This window comes from Taurulus bubalis (assembly GCF_910589615.1).
Source record: "Taurulus bubalis genome assembly, chromosome: 2".
In the NCBI taxonomy this organism is placed as follows: domain Eukaryota; kingdom Metazoa; phylum Chordata; class Actinopteri; order Perciformes; family Cottidae; genus Taurulus; species Taurulus bubalis.
In genome coordinates, this window is record NC_136590.1 from 40,146,397 (window position 1) to 40,166,295 (window position 19,899).

The following is a 19,899-nucleotide window of genomic DNA, read 5'->3' on the forward strand; positions in this document are numbered from 1 at the left end:
GTCGAGGAGAGGCAGGGCTGTGCCTGGATGACACACAGCCTACAGAGCAGCAGCACGACCAGAGCACGAGGAGCCGGCATCACCATTCTCCTCCCTGCCGGAGCCCGTCTACCCCTCGTCCGCTCCGAACCCCTCCGCCTGCCGCCCCTCTTCTCTCTCCCCCCTCTCCCCCCCAAACGTCCGCACCTTTTGCGCGTTCTCCCCTTCTCAGGAGTTGCGGTGAGCCAACGCGCCGGTCCCGGCTCTCATTCAGGAACCCACCCCACTCCCCCCCACCGCTCCCAGAGCGGGGAGAGAGAGAGCACGCTGGTTTGTGAAGACAGCCCCTGTTGCACTGATGAAAGAGGGAGGACGGTCCATAAAGATGCAAAAACCAGAGCGGCAGTCCACGCGATCAGCCGAGCGATGAGAAAGCTAAAGTGATGAAATCACTGCAGATGTGCCATCTCCCATGTAGCGAATGGATGGGGGGGTGAAAGGGGAACTGCGAGAAGAGAGAGCAGGAGGCAACGAGACAGAGGGAACTGCCGGATGCTAAGCTCCACCCTCTGCCTGCGCATCTACCTCCCTCTCTTTCTCTCTCTCTCTCTCTCATCCACATGCTCACATTTCTCCCCTCATCTCCCTCTCATCCTTTGCTCCTCCCCCACCTCGTTCACCCTTCACCGACATCTCCTCGTAAATATGCCTCTCCCTCAGCAACAAGGCGGTACAGAGTGTACTGCCGGCAACCAGAAGATGCTCCGACCGCCATGCATGTGACATGTGACCAACCGCAGTATTCTGTGTCTCCACTTTCCCAGGCACACACACACACACACTATATGCTAGTAGCCAGGAGCACAGGCTGTGCTGAAACACTCAGCCTGGAGCAAACTCGTACACATAGACGGGGAGCAGAGAGACACCCATGCAAGGGGTTTGGACGGCATCCCATCACAAAACAACGTTTTGCATGGGCAGCAACTGATCTAGTGCAGGAGGGAAATACGTGGCAGAGGACAGAGGAGGGCGGGTGTTGAGGAGGAAGAGTGTATGCGGAGATCTCCAGTGACACAGCATTCCACAGACAGCATTTCGCCCTCACCTGCCTCTTGACTGTCTTTGCAGCACTGTCCTGCACAAGTGCAGTGCAGCTTTGCAGTGAACAGAGCTGAGCAGCAGCCCCTTCCTGTGCTGGAAATCAGGGAAGGTCATGGATGTGTAGGGCGTATACAGTGAACCGTAGACTACAGGGGGGGGGACACAGCCCTTCCCCCTCTTACCCCAACCTCCTCCCTGGCAGAGTCGTGACAGCCACTCGCCTTCAGCTGTATGACCCCCGCATTATGTAACACGTATAACGTAGTACACGTAGCATGAAGGCTGCATGCGCAACGCAGCAATATTACATAGGATTCACTACTGGGGGGCGGGTGCTGTTATTAATTGTATTTTTTGACATGGTACAGCCTCATTTTAACAGGCGGTGCTGTAATTGTAATGATTTATTGTAATTAAGTATATTCCATGTAAAGAAACTCCAAACCAAGTATATTGTTTTACTTGGCACTGCAGAAGTATCAGAGGTCTGACCATTCAAATGTAGCTCAAAGAGACACATTTCAACTGCTTTGAGTTGCTGCCATTCATGCACGTGATCACCTGATATTGAAGGTGGTGCACACATGTACCTATGACTGGATTAGAGACACTCCCCGAATGTCATTGTAAGTAAAAACCGAAATGAAAGTCCATTGAAGAGCTGCTATACTGGTTGTACTGGTAGATGCATATTTCATCTCCATGCTGACAAAGACTGAATGAAAGCATACAATCTCCACTGTTACCATTAGCAATAGGTAGCACATTTTGCCATTAAGACCACAAATCTACAATAAACACAAACACCCTATGGCTTCATATGTAATGAGCCATTAGCTCCTGAATAAAGTCTATAATTACAAACGTTGTATTCCTGTATCATTCTAATCTCCTATACAGTGTTTCTGATTCATACAGGAGAGGATATCTATGATGTTCATATAATTACAGCCATCAGCAAGATGCAAAACCTACATCTTCTTGGGCATGCACAGGCCCACAAAAAGTAAATAAATACTGAATATAGACAATTCAGTTTTCTGCTGTATTTAAATTACAGATACCATCATAACAAGCACAGGACGTACCCAGCTAAAAGATAATCTCCTAAAAAAAATTAAAAAATTTTTTGTATGGATACATGTTACAAACCACAAGGGAATCATTATATAACATAAAAGACATGTCAGCGTTTCATTCAATGTCACAGTTCAACAGATTTCCCTGCACTGCCATCAACTGCTGCTCTGAGCACAGAATCTACAGAATCTCTTCAGTTACTGTAAATGAAAACTGAAACTAGATGTAACTGCATTTGTTTTTGATTAGAACTTTATTGGAGTTGTTGTTAAACTCTCATGCTGCTACAGTCCAGTGGGAACATTTGCTACATTTATAGCATCCATCAACACATTGCACTCAATATAATTACTCGTTTCTAGATTATTCTACTCCATAAAGCACACTGAAATTGGCTATTGAATAAAAAAATATATATAATATTGGCTATTTCATGCAGATTTGATTGATCAAAATTCACAATTTCTTTATGCGCAGTCGGAATCATCTTTAAACTTCTAATACATTGGCATAAGTTGGCCATATATTAGAAGGTAGAGCCTTGTGCTGCAGGAGGCATGATGAAGTGCACTCGTGTGCAGTCTGACTTCCATCTCATCAGGTAAATGGACTCTGCTGCTATAAAATGCACTTCCACAAATCAAGCACAACCCTACAGAGATTGACTTTCATGTCACATGGTAAACCCATGACCTGGCACATTATCCCAGAGCGAAATGAAGAAGTGAAATAAAGCTCAACGCACGGCGCTCGAGCACATAAAACTATTCAATTCAGTTCATTTTATACGGAGGGCTTTACAATCTGTACACATAACATCCCTGTCCCGGGACCTCACATCGGAGCAGGAAAAACTCCCAATAAAGATAGTAAAAACCCTTTCACAGGGAAAAAGGGGAAGAAACCTGAGGGAGAGCAACAGAGGAGGACCCCTCTCCCCGGATGGACAGAAGCAATAGATGTCATGTGGTAACACCAGCTCGTACTGAAACATCCTTACTAGCGTATGTGTGTGTGTTCAGGAAACAAATGCGCCGCCATATTGAGCGAGAGGCAGACGAATGTACACCGGAGAAGCTGTGCCGGCTTCTCTGTCTTGTGATGTGTGACAGGAAAAATCGCTCAGCACTACAGTGTGAAGTGTTTATTTCTTTGGCAAAATCCCAATGACTGAGACATCAATCATTGTGGATGGACGAGTGCAACCTCATCGAGTTTGGAAGTGTAGTGGGCTTTCCCCTCAATGAGATTAGCTACCCTATGAAAGAAGATTGTTAAACTCATTATTCAGACCTTCAGTAATAACCTCAGCAGGTAGATCATTCAAAACTGAAATATGTTTTGTGTAAATCAACTTTGCTTTATATTTAATTTTTTAACACCGGACCTTTGAATACTGCAGCCTAATGTCGAGTGGGTACACATTCCAAACACAACTTAAACTTAACCCCCCGCCCGGCCCGGCCTGAAATGGCCGCAAAAGTGAGCACCAGATTTGGCCTCTTGTGTCTCCGTTTTTATTTTAGGAAAAGAGGGCAGCGAGTCACCAACGCAGAGCCAGCCCACATGTTGACACACGGCTATAGAAGAGGGCGTGCACAATGCACTAGGAGGCATCAGGTGACTGTATGGAGCCAGTCAAACGCCAAAGATATTTGCACGTACACGTTCAAGGGTCTGTCAATGCATATAGTTATTTTGGGTGCCTTTTACGATGTAAAACCATAAAAAGACATATCCTGTAAGTTAACTATGCTACAATCTGCAGTTGAGAAACAAGTTTTTCCCCAGTAATTATAAAAATGTTGTCTGTAAAATTATGTAAAATGATAAATTATGCAGTGATGTCCTATATCTGACCAATCAGACATTTTAGTCTGCAGCATGATTTATTTATGATGTACTAAAGCATGGACTTGAACTTTTCTAGTCCTACGACCACTCAAGGCGCTTTATTGCTACCTGTCGTTCACCCATGACCGACGTCAGGATCAAACAGTGCTTGAAGCCAAAGTGTCTTGAAGGAGAGTGACGGGCAAATCATTAACCACAGCCTGGAATGAACCCTCTGGCTTTAACTCCAACCCTAACCGAGAACTTCTGGTGTCTTGTTTGTGTGTATTGAGGAAACCAACAACACACAGTGATGCAATCCTTACGCGAGCAGGTTTCATCATCATCAGCGGCACAGAAACACGCTTCATTGCATGTTGCCGGCACAGAAACTTCCCTTGCGAGTTCCTCGCAACACCACCAAGGTAGCGTTACAACGCACCGAGGGCACTGAGCCCTTTGTCCTAGTTTCCATGCTCGCATTATCCCGCTAACAATACGGCAGCATGAGTGGATGACAGCATGAATTCAATACTTCCCGTTTTGTTTCAGCGAAAAAAGCTTGGAGGCTGGGAAGCAATTAAAGGCTGCTTCGCAAGATGGGTTTAAGGGGTCATGTTACCTGTGGAACGAACTGCTGGGACAAAGGTCTCACAATCCCACCTGAGAAACTAACCTTTAGATCAACAACAACTGACAACAGATAGAAATATCATTAGCTGTGGCCACTTAAAAATGACCCACTACGGTAGTTTCATACCACATTTCTGATAACATAACTGCATATTCATGCTGCACAAACAATACGGATGTCTGTGCATCTGGTCATGTTTATTAGATGATCTCTACTGATTTAACTTCGCACCTGTTGCAGTGAGTCAGTACAGCAGGCATCACTGTTGAGTGTACTTACAGCAGGACCAGCAGCGGTCTGCGTGCCAATGATGGGCACAGTATTGGTTCGTCAGCCTCCACCATCAATTAAGCCCAGAGCTCCACTGTGTGTCTCATTAAAAAAAAAAAAAAACGAGAACTGGGCAGCGGCCACGGTGGCATTCTGTGGACCCAGTTGACCAGAACCTTGGGACACACATCCTACCGTTACACTTCCTATTTCTGTCCCACAAAAGCAGCGCCCATTAGTTTCAAGAGGAACTGGTCATTCATCTGGTCAAAGCTCTTCCTCTCTTAAAGCCCCGTGAGTCTTGGCTGAAGTACATTTATTGTGCTTTCACTGAGAAAGTAAAAAAAAGGGACAGGCCATCATGTGGCTAGAGGGCTCTCTCTAAAGTTATCACGTATAATAGTGCTATCGGTTTCAAAACGTACAACATACAGTACTTTCAATATTTAAAAGGTTAACTTGCAGAAGAATATGCATTTAACATCTAATTATAAAGAGTACCTGTGTAGATCTCTTAAGCTAAGAAACTGAGCCCAGAGTCAAATATAGTCATCAAGCCATTGTCATATACACTGAATAATGACCTACAAATACAATGCACAGCTTGCATTGCTCTTTCAAAACTGTTGAGACCTATGAATAGCTTTGCATCTTGCATGTTAAATGCTTCAGTGTAGTTACAACCCTAAGGCCCCTATACGCAGCATGATTAGACGAACCACTGCTCAACTCTCATGGAGCAAAATCTGAGACTCAGCATTTTTTTTTTTTAAAGGAACGCAAACAACCGTGCATGCGGCAACTTGGAGCGGCACGATTACTTTGCCATCTTTTTTGGCACCAATTACTTTCATAGAAATGTTACATAATACAAAACCCATTTAGTCTCAGATTTGCTAAAGAGCTGAATAGACAGAAATATCCACTAGAGGGCAGTCGATAGAAGTAGATCCATATTCAGTACTTAACTGTAACAGAGTGATGACCCGGTCATCTTGGCTGGACACTGGCACACAGCACAAGCATTTTGTTTCACATTTTGGTCACTCTTGCTATGACATTTTGACACATCACCGTGAGCGTCTTCATGTTGACAGGAGAGTTTTGTACAGGAGACGCAAGTCAGGGAGCTACATCAAAGACTACATCAAACATCTGTTACCCGCTAGGCAACACTTTGACTGATGCAGGAGCACCTTCCCGAACGAAACAAGCAATAAAGTCCTAACCCTGCTGAGGAAACTACTACTGGGCTGAGGAGAGACGCTGCCGGAGGATGATCAACTTCACATGCTCAAATTGGTTTCCTACAAATCCCTGTTTAGTGCCGACTGTGGCGAAATTGTGATTAATTACTTGCGTATGTGTTAAACCCAAACGATCCCATCTTTTGTCTCCGTGCAGGGAGCGGGACCATGAACAACAATATGAGCCGCTTATGCAGACACAATTGCATGATCTCTCTCTCTGGCCAAACGGGATGGTTGGAATCCAAGAGAGAGCTGGAGGCATCGACTTGAAGAACAACGTCTTTAGTCATGGAAAAGCAATGTTGATCACTAAATCACTTTCTTTCCCTTACTCATGCATTTGAAAAACCAGAGCAGAATACTTAGAATTAGAAAATGGATACATTGTTTAAATCATCATGTTAATGTGCAGCCCTGACTGGTAAAAAGAAAAAGTGACAAAAGTTTGAGTTGCTCATCCTGTCGTTGTGCATGTCTCAAAACCCTGCGCTTTGTTTAGGCTTGTAAGAATATTGTGCAATATCCTGCGTGAAAACGTACCAGTTTACCTTGAAAATTGGGAGGGTGTTGCGAGCGGCAACTAGTGTAATAGCAATCAACAGCAGAGTACAATATACAAATGAAATAAATATATATATATATATAGTGTGACTGGCTCACCATGCTGCCAGCCAGGGCTGTAGACAGTTGTCTGGGCGCTCCTCTTCAGGTCCCTCCCTCTCCTCCTGTCTACTGGGCTCTGCCGTGCCAACGATGGCTCCTGCAAACATAAAAAAACACACTAACTTCAGACATTGGATGTGTGTGCGTGCATGTGGGCGATTGTACGTACGTCTGTATATTGTACTAAGAACATATCTTATTGTGTAAAGAAGTTGAGTATGGATGCACTTTACATTTTATCGTTCAACCCACTGCTCCCACTGTGGGAAGAAAAAAGAAAGAAAAAAAAAAAACACACCTAAAATTCAAGCTCTCAGGAAGAGTGTGTGGTGCATACGAGGTGAGAACTGGCTGGCCTGGTACAAGGAGTACTCTCTACAAATCAGGTCAAGTCAATGTAAACACACTCCACCATGCAGTGCTGCAGACAGACATGCAGGCGCATGTGTGAAGTCTGACGCTGCGGTGGAAACCTTGGAGGGGGCTCAGCTGACCCGACGGGAAAGACTCCGATATACAGGAAACGTAAACTCAACATTCCTCATCCGATTATGAGCAGCCAAAACTGATAACCGCAGCAGGAGACGTAGAAAAACTCCACAACTCTCCTACTCAGGCAATCTCCTACACACCAAAAGGTGCTCCACAAAAAAAAGACTGAAGTGAAATACTGAGCTCACACTTGTTTCACTAAAAAACCGACATTGAAAGTAAAACTGACATTCCACTGCCTTCTCGACCCGTGCATACTCGGTCAGGAAGCTCAGCGCATGTTTAATACGATCAACCCGCACACAGCTGGACAAAACATGCACATGGTTAGGAATCGACTTAACTATAAATCGCAGATTACAAGGACAACTTGAAACTGGATCAAAATTCTCGCTGTTTAAGTGCTCTCGTCTTACTTCCCGATATATTTTTTTTTTACAGACACACCCCCCTTTTGCACACAGCTCCACAAAAGAAAAAAGAAAATACTACTCTCAATTCACAAAAATACTGTTCCCAAAGTAGTCTTCTCTTACCTGTTTAAAGTGCAGAATCTGTGCTTTTGTCTTCCCTTTTAAAAAGGTTGAATAAAAAGCTCAATGCCTCGCAAAGTGGCAGTAGTCTCCGTCTCTCAAACACATACTGGTTGTAATCCAGTGCATGACATACCTCCCTCCCTCCCTCCCTCGGTCTCTATGGCTTACTCCTCCCTCCCACTCATTAGGTGCCAGGCTTCTCAAAGAAGCCATGCTACAGGGGACAAACTCTACATTTCACTCACCTCCACTCATGACTCATTTGATCAAAAGCAATCAGCCGTGAAAACAGAAACCACCACATGTAGGCAACCAGTCATGAAATTGCTTTCAAATAAAAAAAATTAAAAAAAAGTAAAATAAATCACACTCAAAGCAATGTGAGTCACCTACAAGTAGCAGTAGGAGTACAGTGTCAAACAATTTAAAAAAAAGTTGTGTGTCAGGTAACAAAACACACATTTAGCAGAGAAGCAACCATGTAAAAATAGCAGGAAGACCTTTAAAGCTGCATTAACTGTGGACTGCATGACCAAAACAATGAGCCGAAAGAGACTAAAAAGCTGGACAGCTCTAAAGGAGGTATCAGCAAGCAATTCTGCATGTTCGCCACGTACTTAGTGCACTTTATTAATAAATCACCACGCAACGTTTATTCCTCAAGCAACTGCGCTCGCACTATTCCTCACTCTGGCGATAACGTTTTGGGAGTAGGACGGCTATTTCTTTATCAAGGCACAATTTGGTGGATTAACCTCCTTCCCCTCATTTACTATCTCTGCACACAAACAAACACACAACACATAATCACGCCCAAGACTGCAACTGCCCCTTTTGTGATCGTTGTGCTTTTACAAACATTTTGGGGAAATTGTATCAGCCGAAAAAAAAACAAATTGTAATCCAAAACGTTTGAACCACAACTTCTTCCTTACCAATCTGACACTAGTTTATAGGTAATGCTTGTGGCTTGAGGCAGCAACTTGGGTGTTGGTTTAAAACCAAAAGAGAATACACACACACACACACACATGCGCACACACACACACACACACACACACACAAGGTGTGTTACTATTAATTCCAGCACTGTGCATACTTGTGCATGTCAAGTCCTGTCTTCAGATATACCGCCATTGCTGCTGCTGTGTACTGTACATGACATTCATTAAACTAATAATACATTTCCAACCAACATTTACGGCTTTGTGGCTTCATCAAAAACTATTTCAAGATAACATCCCCACTGCCATCAGCTCACAACGATTTCCATCAACATTTGTTCTGGGAGTAGCTATTGTTTAAAACATGTATATGCTAGTAGCAGTGATACAATATACCTGAGTCACTATATGAATATGCCTTGAGAGGTTTGAACATGTTTCTCTGCAAAACAGTGTCCTGTTTGCATTGAATATAACAACACTCATCTCAAAAGATATGCTCTACCGATCGCGAGCTGTCCAAATATTTTGTCTCAATAAAATACAAATCTGGCAAAAAGTTCATTCTGATCAAATAATAACTGAAAAGTAAAGTGTTTCTGAAAATACATTCAGTGACTAGAATACTGTGGACGCAGCTACGGGCTTAAACGTAAACATAAAGTTTGGGCTTTTATCGATCGGGGTTATGGCAGCTAGTCCGGTAGCAGATGGAGCGTGTCCTCTGATGAAGAAGTGCTTTTAGTCAAAAACATTGCACCCAACTAAAAGATTTAAACGCTCATTGATTCTTTTGAAAGTTTGGTCACAGATTCAGGAGTAAGTGTCCAACATGAGGTTTGTAAGAGCTGACCTGGTGGGTTCAGGGTCACTGCATACGTTTTTCCATCCTTTAAGGTCATCATTGGAGGACATCTCTTGAATGGATATGCAGAGATAAGTCTGATGCACACAACTGTAGTCAACGCTTTTAATAACAATCAGCTTTTCACAACCACCCTTCGGAATGGGGCTGAACAAAATACTAGATGCGATTAAGCTTTCTTTGATTCTGTCACAAACTACAATATTCTGAACATTATAATCTCCATGAAGGTAAAATACAAACAAAAAAAATGTAAAAAGGGAAACAATAAAATACATGTCCAGTCCAAGGGAGACCACCTGCGTCTTACCGAAACACAGATCTAACTGGAAGCTCCTCAGACCAGAATAACAGGTGCCGTTTGACTCGTGACAACACAACAGGTGTGAATAACGGGGCTAAAGTTTAAAGACGTGGCAGGTGAAAGTGAAAGTGGACGACAGCCTCACTCCAGGCTGCCACCGCGCGAGGAGGCGACTAGTTGACAAACCGAAAGTGTGCGTGCGTGTGCGCGGTGTTTGCAAACGTTAGCATCATGCTAGCTGCCGGATACCGGATGTCAAAATGCACTCTTTAACCAACAGAAAACGGCAAAGCGGCTCAAGGTCCACGCGTCCGACACACACACATGACAGCATTAGAGCATGACACACACAATACATTACATGGAAGTTACTTCGTTTTAAAAAATAAATCGAGTTACTTACTCTGAAATAATCAGCTGACAGAACGGTGACTCAGTAGACTACACGACTTCCGCATTCTTCTGCGATGACAGAGGCGCGAGCCAATAGCCAAGCACGACACTGCACATTATAGACCAATGGCGCCACAGCGTGTGTACCGGCCAATTAAGATGGACAACAGTCAGGAAAGGCACTCGCACACACCCACAGCAGAGCCAATCAGCTGCCACTGAGCTCCCGGAGCGCACCAATAGAAAATCACAGCGCGGCACAAGCTGGATACACACAAACACAAGGTACGTGCGCACAACCACGCACTGCTATAGCAGGCACAGCCCGGCAGGGTTTTCAAAAAATATTTTCAACAATAAAAGGTTTTGGTTTCATTTTTCAACAAGGAGTTGAGCCATGGATGTCAATGATCTATAAAACGTTCCTAAAATAGACGGTAATGGAAACAAATGAAAACGAGAGAAGCATGAAAGGGGGCTCGAAACAGGTTATGGGTTATTGTTCATTTTAGAAAATGTCATCTCATTTGCAAAACAAAACTACCAACTTTTATCTCAAATTTCTCAAATGTGTTGATTTGCTGTTTCCCCTCTGGTTTCTGTTCGAAATTGAATATCTTGGGGTTTGGATCTGAAAGTTAGACTCTGGAAACTAGTGGTGGCAATGTTATGACTATTTTGTGACATTTAATGGACAAAACAATGAATTGATCAATACAATAAAAAACACATTTATTATTCATTAATGTTTTTTTCTTCATTTGGACCTCTAAACTTAAAGGGACCCCGTAGTTTGCAAATTTGTAGGACAATTAAGTTAACTGTGTGATCATCATCTTTCTCGTGGAGCTCTCTGACAGTGTGACATACATGTCATGCCCAGGCTTTACAGCACTGTAGCTGGGGCCAGACACTATTTGTGTTCCTCCGCCTGGTCTGTAACAGCCTGGACCTGACCTCGCTCGCATGCTCTCTCCAATACCATCAACAGCCACACAGCGCCTCACTCCAAACTCAAATACTGTCAAAAACGTTATACGAAATGCTGCGTGTGCACATTTTGCTGTCATTCTCAGGCTTTTCGATGTGCCAGATACTGTGCTACACAGGGTGTACTGAAAACAAGAATTAATACGTTTCGTGTCTATCCTTATTTCAATGTGTGAGTCCTTATGAAAAGGAAATGAATGGATCTCGATAGAATAAGTTATCACTCCAAATAATAATACAATGATGAACTGTTCAAAACCAGTTCAATTACGAGTAAACATTTCTGAATTTACTTAGTGGTTTTGTAGTATATGATTGCGTATCTGTTTCTGTTTAAATCAAGCCATATTGCGCCCTCTGGTGGTGCAAAACAAGAGAGGGCTCTCAGAGGAACTGGTGTAGAACAGGATTTTGCAGGGTTGTCTCACTGCATTTTTATTTAGTGCTGCGATTCCAGTTCAGCTCCACAAATTCTACATGCATCCTTTAGTTTCAGATTTTAATGCGTCACAAACTAGATTGAGTGCAGTATCTGTACCTCATTATAACCCCTAGGCCGAGGCTAGTGTGTTTATGTTTCTATTACGACTGAGGCTTTGAGTACTGATTCGACACTGGACTTGGGATAGATGACAAAACTTCTACTGTTGAATTTGTTTGCTGAAGTGCAGCAGGAGGCGGACAGGTGGGTGTAGATCCCAAAGGACCAATCACAGTTGGTCATTCAGTCACTACTTATCGGCACCCCCACGGGCCAGACACTGATTTTGATCTTTCTTGCTCTGAGCTGTGGCCCATCTACAACCACAGCATGGTAAGAGACTCAATTATTAAGGGCAGGTGGTCCAAGTTGGGAGGGTGATCATTAGATATTCTCACAGCCGAGTTATTGAGGAGATAATTATATCTTCAGTGGATACGAACCTGAGATCTATTGGCTGTAGTTTAGTCTGAGCCCTTATTTGAGAATGAAGTCATAATGATGCCTCTCTTTTTTCTTTCTTTTTAGACGAGCTACACAGATAAAGGAGAGAAGGTAAGATTAAAGCTGACGATGGACATGAGTCTGTGATGTAGTTTGATGTGTGAGCAGAACTATCAGTTCTGCAGAAGAAGAATGTAGGAACAAATTAATCATTCTCAGCCTACAGCTAACGTGAGCTTTCAACACAAGTCTTCAGTTGAACTCATCTTTTATACCTGTAGGAGTCTTTCCACTGTTGGATGCTCTATTTTTTTGTACTTGCAGCCAGTGTAATTCATCCGTTGTACTTTTGCCTTTTAGCACATACGTGGAAGGTTCATCAAGTTTCATCATGTCACCTTCTGGGTCGGCAACGCCAAACAGGTCAGTACTTCTACTTTCTGTAGAAAAGGAAAAAAAAACAAGACAATGATCCTGGTCCTTTTCTCTGTCATACACAATAATAAACTTCATATCTTTGGGTTTTGGATAAGAAAGTGTATAGTTCACTTTCAGCTCTGTAAAAATACAATGGGCATTTCTTTTACAATCTTTTGACATATTTTTAAACAAAACAATGACTTTGCAGGCAGCTTCGTTCTACAGCAATAAGATGGGCTTCGAGGCTTTGGCCTATAAGGGGTTGGAGACCGGCAGCCGAGAGGTGGTGTCTCACGTCATCAGACAGGACAAGGTATGCAGCCAGACATCTTGTGCTGATTGAATACTGAACACTCAGTATATCCACCATCAATTATCCTCTCCTCTCTTATCACAGATAATATTTGTGTTTGAATCTCCTCTAAATCCTGGAAATAAAGGCAAGTTTCCTCAATACATGAGCCTGTATGCAAGATAAAGTGCAGAGAACATGACATGTTTTATTTTCCCTCAGAGATGGGAGAACACTTGATGAAGCATGGAGACGGAGTCAAAGACATCGCCTTTCAGGTGGAGGACTGCGACTTCTTAATCAAGGTAACAATGACAAGGAGGAAGAATATGACCTGATGTTTCCTTGCAAGAGTTGGCCTCAGTTAAGGCTTAAAACCAACAAAAAGTCACCATTTATTACATTTCAGAAAGCTTCATGTTTAAATACCACTGTGCAAAAGCTGCAATTCTGTTTCAAATTCATGAAATAAACTGAACGGGACTTGTATTATCATACTATGTGCTCACACTCAGTGTGTGTTGAAACAGGGACAAACATGACAGTGTTGACAGTGCAGCTTTGAAGTTTAGCGCTTTTCTTTTCCTCAAGGTCAGAGTGGAGGTTCGGATAAACTCTCTCTCTGACCATCAGGTGGCTACAAAGAGACAGAATGACCTCTGACTTTACACAGAAATCAACATTAGCCTCATCTAAGATATAAGTCTATCACAGCATGTATAGGGAGATGATCTGTCTTCAGCCACTAGAGGGCTCTAGAGGCTGTTTACAGACACAGAGAATACAAACTGTTGTTAAGCGTTACTTCCCAACTGATCCCAAAACAACTCCCCTGACAGACAGCTAAGGAGCGAGGAGCTGTAATTGTCAAGGAGCCCTGGGAGGAGCAGGACAGCCAGGGGAGGGTCAAGTATGCTGTGATCCAAACGGTATGTAAAGAGTGACGCACATTTGAAAGCGAATACACAGAATAATGTTGTGTTGATGTTTTCTCCCCAGTATGGAGATACAACACACACACTCATTGAGTACCTCAGTCCCTACAAAGGCCTTTTCCTGCCGGGCTACAAAGAGCCTCTGTTCAGGGATCCTCTGTTACCCACCCTGTGAGTTTCCATGTGCCCATTTTTAAAATAAAAACAAAGTATTCTCAATCGTTTTTCCTCCCCAGAACTTCATGACAAACTACCCCCTGCAATGTTTTTTCTTCTTTTTTTTTCTTCTTTTCTTTGTAGTCCACCGGGAGGTTTAAACTTCATTGATCACATGGTGGGAAACCAGCCAGATGATCACATGGTGCCAATTTCAGACTGGTAAGACGCACGTACACAGCAGACAGACGGGGCAAAAGGACAAGTAAACACACACCATGCCACCTCTCACACAGTGGGCAATGTTAGTTCAAAAACGGGCTCCAGTGCATCATTACGCAATAACATTAGTCTATAAAATAAAAAAGTACAATAAATTAATTAAAATAATAGAAAAAAGGTGGTATTTATTTAGCTTATCATTAAATGTTTTGGTTTGTGTTCTCCAAATTCCAGGTACCAGAATTGTTTGCTGTTCCATCGGTTCTGGTCAATAGACGATAAGCAGATCCACACGGAGTATAGTTCACTGAGGTCAATAGTGGTGACCAACTATGAAGAAACCATCAAGATGCCCATCAACGAACCTGCGAATGGGAAAAAAACATCACAAATCCAGGTGAATTTACAGTGCTGTGGTTAATCCCAGTGGTTCCCTGGCAGCTTTAGGAACAGTTGTGCAATTTGGTACGAAATCAAAATCTTCCCACATGTGAATCTCTATGTTGAAATGGTCTACACCTCCGGGTGAACAGCCTCAGTGCATTTTTAAAACTGCGTCTCCCTCTTCACAGGAATATGTGGACTACAACGGGGGACCAGGTGTGCAGCACATCGCCCTCAACACATCAAACATCATCCAATCAGTGAGTCTCCTGCGTTTGCACCAGATTTCACATTAATCCACAAACTTCGTCTTCACACAAACCCCCCCACCCCAAATCTGCAAGTAAGGGCAAGTTTTAGATCCCGCTTTTTTGTTGTTGTCTTCACTCAGGTAGTGAACCTGCGCGCCCGGGGGATGGAGTTCCTTGCAGCGCCCGACATGTACTACAGCACACTGCGGGAGAACCTTAAAACCGCCAAGATCAAGGTGAAGGAGGACCTGGACCGCTTACAGGTGAGGAGGCATACACTTTCCAGCAAGCCTGAAATGATTGACAGCCTTTTTTTGCTTCTGTCGAAACAACACACTTTCTGTTTCCTTTCAAGGAATTGAAAATCCTTGTTGATTTTGACGACAAGGGCTACCTTCTTCAAATCTTTACCAAACCCGTGCAGGACAGACCAACCCTTTTCCTGGAGGTCATTCAGCGGAACAACCACTTTGTGAGTTTCCACAGACCAGTTGCACAAACCGCTGGTATAACTGGTAAACTGAGACACTGATTGTGTCTTCCTGGTGGGATCCACAGGCCTGTAGTCCTGTTTCTTAACTTTTAGAAGCCGAGATGAAGCCTCCTGAACACCTGTTTGCAGCTCCCACCCAGTGGGAACAGTAGCCCACTTGTAAAAGATCAGTAAATCTATCACGCTTAGAGATTAAAAGGCTCCATGCTTCACAGCGACGGGGATCTCTGTATTGGGTTGCACCCTGTGGCACTCCATTTATAACACCAACTACCCAGTCTGCTTGTCAGAACAGGCCCATCTTGTCACACAGCAACATTTCACTCAGTCCACAGATGTGCATGCAATGCATGAAAGTGAGAAACTGAATCTGAAAACCGCAGCAAAGAATCTCTCAGTCACCACCAACACTTGATCTTTTGATTATCTACGGAAATATTGAGACGATTAATTTGCGAGCCCCCGGTGAAGCCGAGCGGAGTGGGTGTTTGAACCCTTCGAGAATATTTATCTGTCGTGAGGACCCCCAGAGCCATAACACATGACACAGTAGACGGTAGATCTTGGGGTAATTAGCCATCTGTGTGTGTGCTTATTCTCTCTCCAGGGCTTCGGGGCAGGAAACTTCAAGTCTCTCTTTGAGGCCATTGAGAAGGACCAGGAGGCCAGGGGCAACCTCACTGTGCTGACACCCAAAGGGCAGGACAAGGCCTTCCACTGATCCTCCGCCTGCTGCCGCCAAGCCACACTGAGACTGTTACGTACGGCTGTGCTCTTCAGGGGCAATCGACAACACCGTATGTCACACATACGCGCTGGATATCTGTGCGTCACGAGCTGCAACGCTATCAGATGTGCTTATAGTTGTCTACAGATTGCATGCCGTATGACTGAATAAAAAAAATTGATGTCAAAACGGCTACTTTCTCATGATATGTGTTAAATGCATGAATCTTTATGACTGAAATATACTTTAAGTCATACTGAAGTTCAAATAATGATCTGCTGTGCTCCATGTCAGTCAAAATCCCCACTGCAAATATTAGAAGATAAAAAGACACTGACAGTCACGGTTCAAGTAGTGCAGTGCACTACTTTTTTATTTATTTATTTAGATCAAATGCCTATAAAAGTCACAGCTCCTCCACAGTGACACGCTTGTTGCTGAACGGTGCAAAACGTCCTGCGGCATTGTGGGTCGGGACGACGCTGTCGATGCTTGGCAGCAGAACTCTTCCCTTATGTTGGTGTTGATCATTTTTTGGGGGGAGGGGGTTAAAGTATGCATATCAAATATCATGCCTACCTACCACCACAGGGGTTTGGTTCTAATCCTTCCAAACTTGTAAGAAGCTATTTCATAATCGCTTCATATGTAAGATAATGTCATTAGTTGATGTCTGGATGCATATATTCACACTTCAAAGTATCACATTCCTTAACAATCTCTCTCTCTCTAACCATTCATTCTTTTCACGTCTTCCAGCTGTTTTAAAATGAGTTTAGTAGGGAAAGCAAAAAGCTCAGGTGAGAACAGACTTTTAGTTTTTTAGGAGATTTCCAATCTTGGATTGTTCCCTTTTGCTCAGAGCCAGAAGGTCTGCATGAGGGAGTCATGGAACAAGACTTCACAATGTGGCTTTGAGACCAAAAGTACCACAACACTGGTTGTATTTACCATGATTTATTTTTTTTAGATATTAAACTATGTGCGGTGACTTTGGCTGAACTATTCCTCAAACACTGGCAAGCAAACACAACACATTTCTCTGTATTCTCCTACGCAAACTAAATAAACATATTCTGCACAGAGCTTTTATTTCAAAATAATTTATTTGCATATAATTGGAATGAAGACAGGTTGATACATCTGTGATGGCACTGGTCAGCTTCCATATAGAAACATTCAGTCTATACAGAAACCACTCTTTCAAACCTGGACAAAATGGATAAATATATTAGTAAATAAATATATTAGTGACATGTCACTATATTGAAATGTTCTATTATATATAAAATACAACACTATTTCATTTCTGTTTTATTTGTTTTTTGTTCTCGTTTTGTACACAAAGTATCCAAAATATACTGACATATCCCTTAAGGTTCTGGAGGGATTTTTTGTACTCATGGAAAAGGCAGTTTCAGCTCATTATTCTTGGAAAACATAACAAAACAAACACGAAAGAACAACACAAAGAGAAAGATCTTGAACAGGATGAAATCGCATCAGATATTCTGGTTCTGGGCTTGAAAAAAAAAAGAAAAAAAAAGAATACTATTTATTTTATGTTGTTATTGTTTTATTATAAAACCAGCTGGAGCCAAAGTGCTGCTTGTAATTCAGTCATTTCCATCTCAGTCTCTGAGAATGTTTGGGCGCGAACAATAACAGACACGGAAACACTGATACTTTAGCTGGAGGACGCTGCGTCGTCGACACATTCAAAGTGAGGTATTATTACAACGGGACTGCAGTGGAAAATTTCTGCATGATTGTCCAAAATATTGATTATTTGCACATTCATTCTGGCATGTGCCCTCTCGTCATCGAAAGCACATTTCATTCTGAGATTTAAGGAAAGGCTTGCAGCAGAAGAAAAAAAAGGCACAACATATACTCTAATAAGTTCACTGTGTTCAAGATTTTGCCTCTTTGGTTCGACAGGTAAGAGCTTAGTGTGTGGGGAGGTTCCTTATTTAGGATTATGAGCAGTTTTGAATGAATAAGGCACATGTGAGGCTTTAGTAAGTGCTACTGGTTACATTGCGATACCCATGAGCTCTTTGTCTGCTATTAAACTGTATCTGAAGGGTGACTGAGGAGAAAACAAATATCCTTTTCACATTTTCACTGAGCCTTTCAGGTAAAGTCCACGCTAAAACAGAACTCCTATACCTCTGATCTCAGTTCACTGAGCCGTCTGTGGTTGAAAGCCCTTCTTGTGTTCAGAGGGATTCTCCTTGGGGAGAAACACACGCTGTGTGTTGGTTATAGTTATGACGGATGGTTAAACATTACAAAATGATTCATCTGAATGGACAAAACAATCTTTAAAATACTGTATCAGTTTAAGGTGGATCTTCCTTCGAAGCCGCAAAAGCAGGGATTAGCAATATACGTTTACCACGATTCCGGTATCATTACTGTAACTAAGATGAATTCTTCCCATTTTTCCAGTGTTTGATTGTTCCTGACACATTTCTCAGGCTCCACCCATTACAGTTTGAAATCATGGGAAAAGCTCGCCGAGCTTTCATGAAACTGGTGCTGCGGCTTGGGACTGTAAGATCTACCCAGCATGGCTTAACTCCAGTTATATAATTAGAAAATCACTTTCTCCTTACTACGGCTGCAATGCAGAAAATGTTTCTCGAGCTTTAGTTGCTGGAAGGCAACTGGAGAGCATATCCTTTTACAGAGGATAATACAACGTTGTGATGAATTAGGCATTAAGGGAGCGGAGGATCCTTCTGATGAGGCCTGTTGGGGGTGGGGGGCTTTGACACTGAGGTCAAACATGACGTAACCACTGGCATGAGAAATGATGAGAACAAGACAACAGCTCGTAATGACGACGACATAATTCAGTCAAACCGGTCCATTATGAAAGGTTAAAAGAAAAATAATAATCACGGACCGCAAAAAACGAAACAGAAAATGATCCAAACACATAAAACAAACGTGTTGAAAACAGCTGCCATTGTTGAAATAATGAAAACAAGGCCCATGCCAGGCTCAGCAACCTCAGTGAACGCTCGCCATTCGAGGGGCTGAGCGTCAAACCTTTCTCTCCGTCTGGACAGGTCGGACTGCCAGGAGCATCACTTTCTCTGTTGAGTTATTGGGAGCTACATGGTTGTGACCAAAAAAACTAACAAACAAACAAACAAACAAACAAAAACATCACTACAGCAGTACCTTTAAAGACCCCCCTGTGGGAGGCATGTTAAGAAATCTGAGCTGAGGTAGGCTGGAGAGAAGAGCTTCTCTCAGCTGAGACGGGACTCAGCGGAGGAAGACAAAGTGAAAGTAAGTACCTCTAAAATACGTCAAGTTGCGCTGCAATAGAGTGAGCGATGCAGAGATGGAGTCTCACTTCATGAGGGCTCGACACCCGAAGCGAGGATCGTTCGTTGCGTGTCACTAAGGAGCATGGGAACTTGGGATATCATGTCAGGCGACGACTATTCTTTCTATAGCTGATGAGAAACAGAAAAAACTCTCCCCCTGTCGTGGTGAGTCGTTTCCCCAGCAACTCACAAACATTCAAATCATTCAATATATTTTCATATACAACATTATTAAGGGTTCGGGTTAAAAATCTTTTTTTCAGCATGATTAAATCACTAGTAATTTCAATCTAACTTTAGCATCTCAGCATGTGAGCTGTGAGTGAGTCCCTGGGGGAAGCTGGGTAACGTCCGATCGAAAAGGCATTGCTGGTGGAATTAAGTGGAAGACATGAGCGCGATAGCCAATG

General features: G+C 43.0%; 1 protein-coding gene across 1 annotated transcript; it reads left to right on the forward strand.

Moving 5' to 3' along the window:
* Positions 1-12,899: 12,899 nt before the first annotated feature.
* hpda (4-hydroxyphenylpyruvate dioxygenase a) lies at positions 12,900-16,160 on the forward strand. Its single transcript, XM_079214532.1, has 11 exons — positions 12,900-12,995; positions 13,080-13,122; positions 13,197-13,279; positions 13,814-13,903; positions 13,974-14,080; positions 14,210-14,287; positions 14,522-14,684; positions 14,860-14,931; positions 15,063-15,185; positions 15,278-15,394; positions 16,023-16,160. Exons 1-11 carry the CDS (start codon positions 12,915-12,917, stop codon positions 16,134-16,136), a joined length of 1,071 nt encoding a protein of 356 aa, XP_079070658.1. The 5' UTR covers positions 12,900-12,914; the 3' UTR covers positions 16,137-16,160.
* Positions 16,161-19,899: the final 3,739 nt, after the last annotated feature.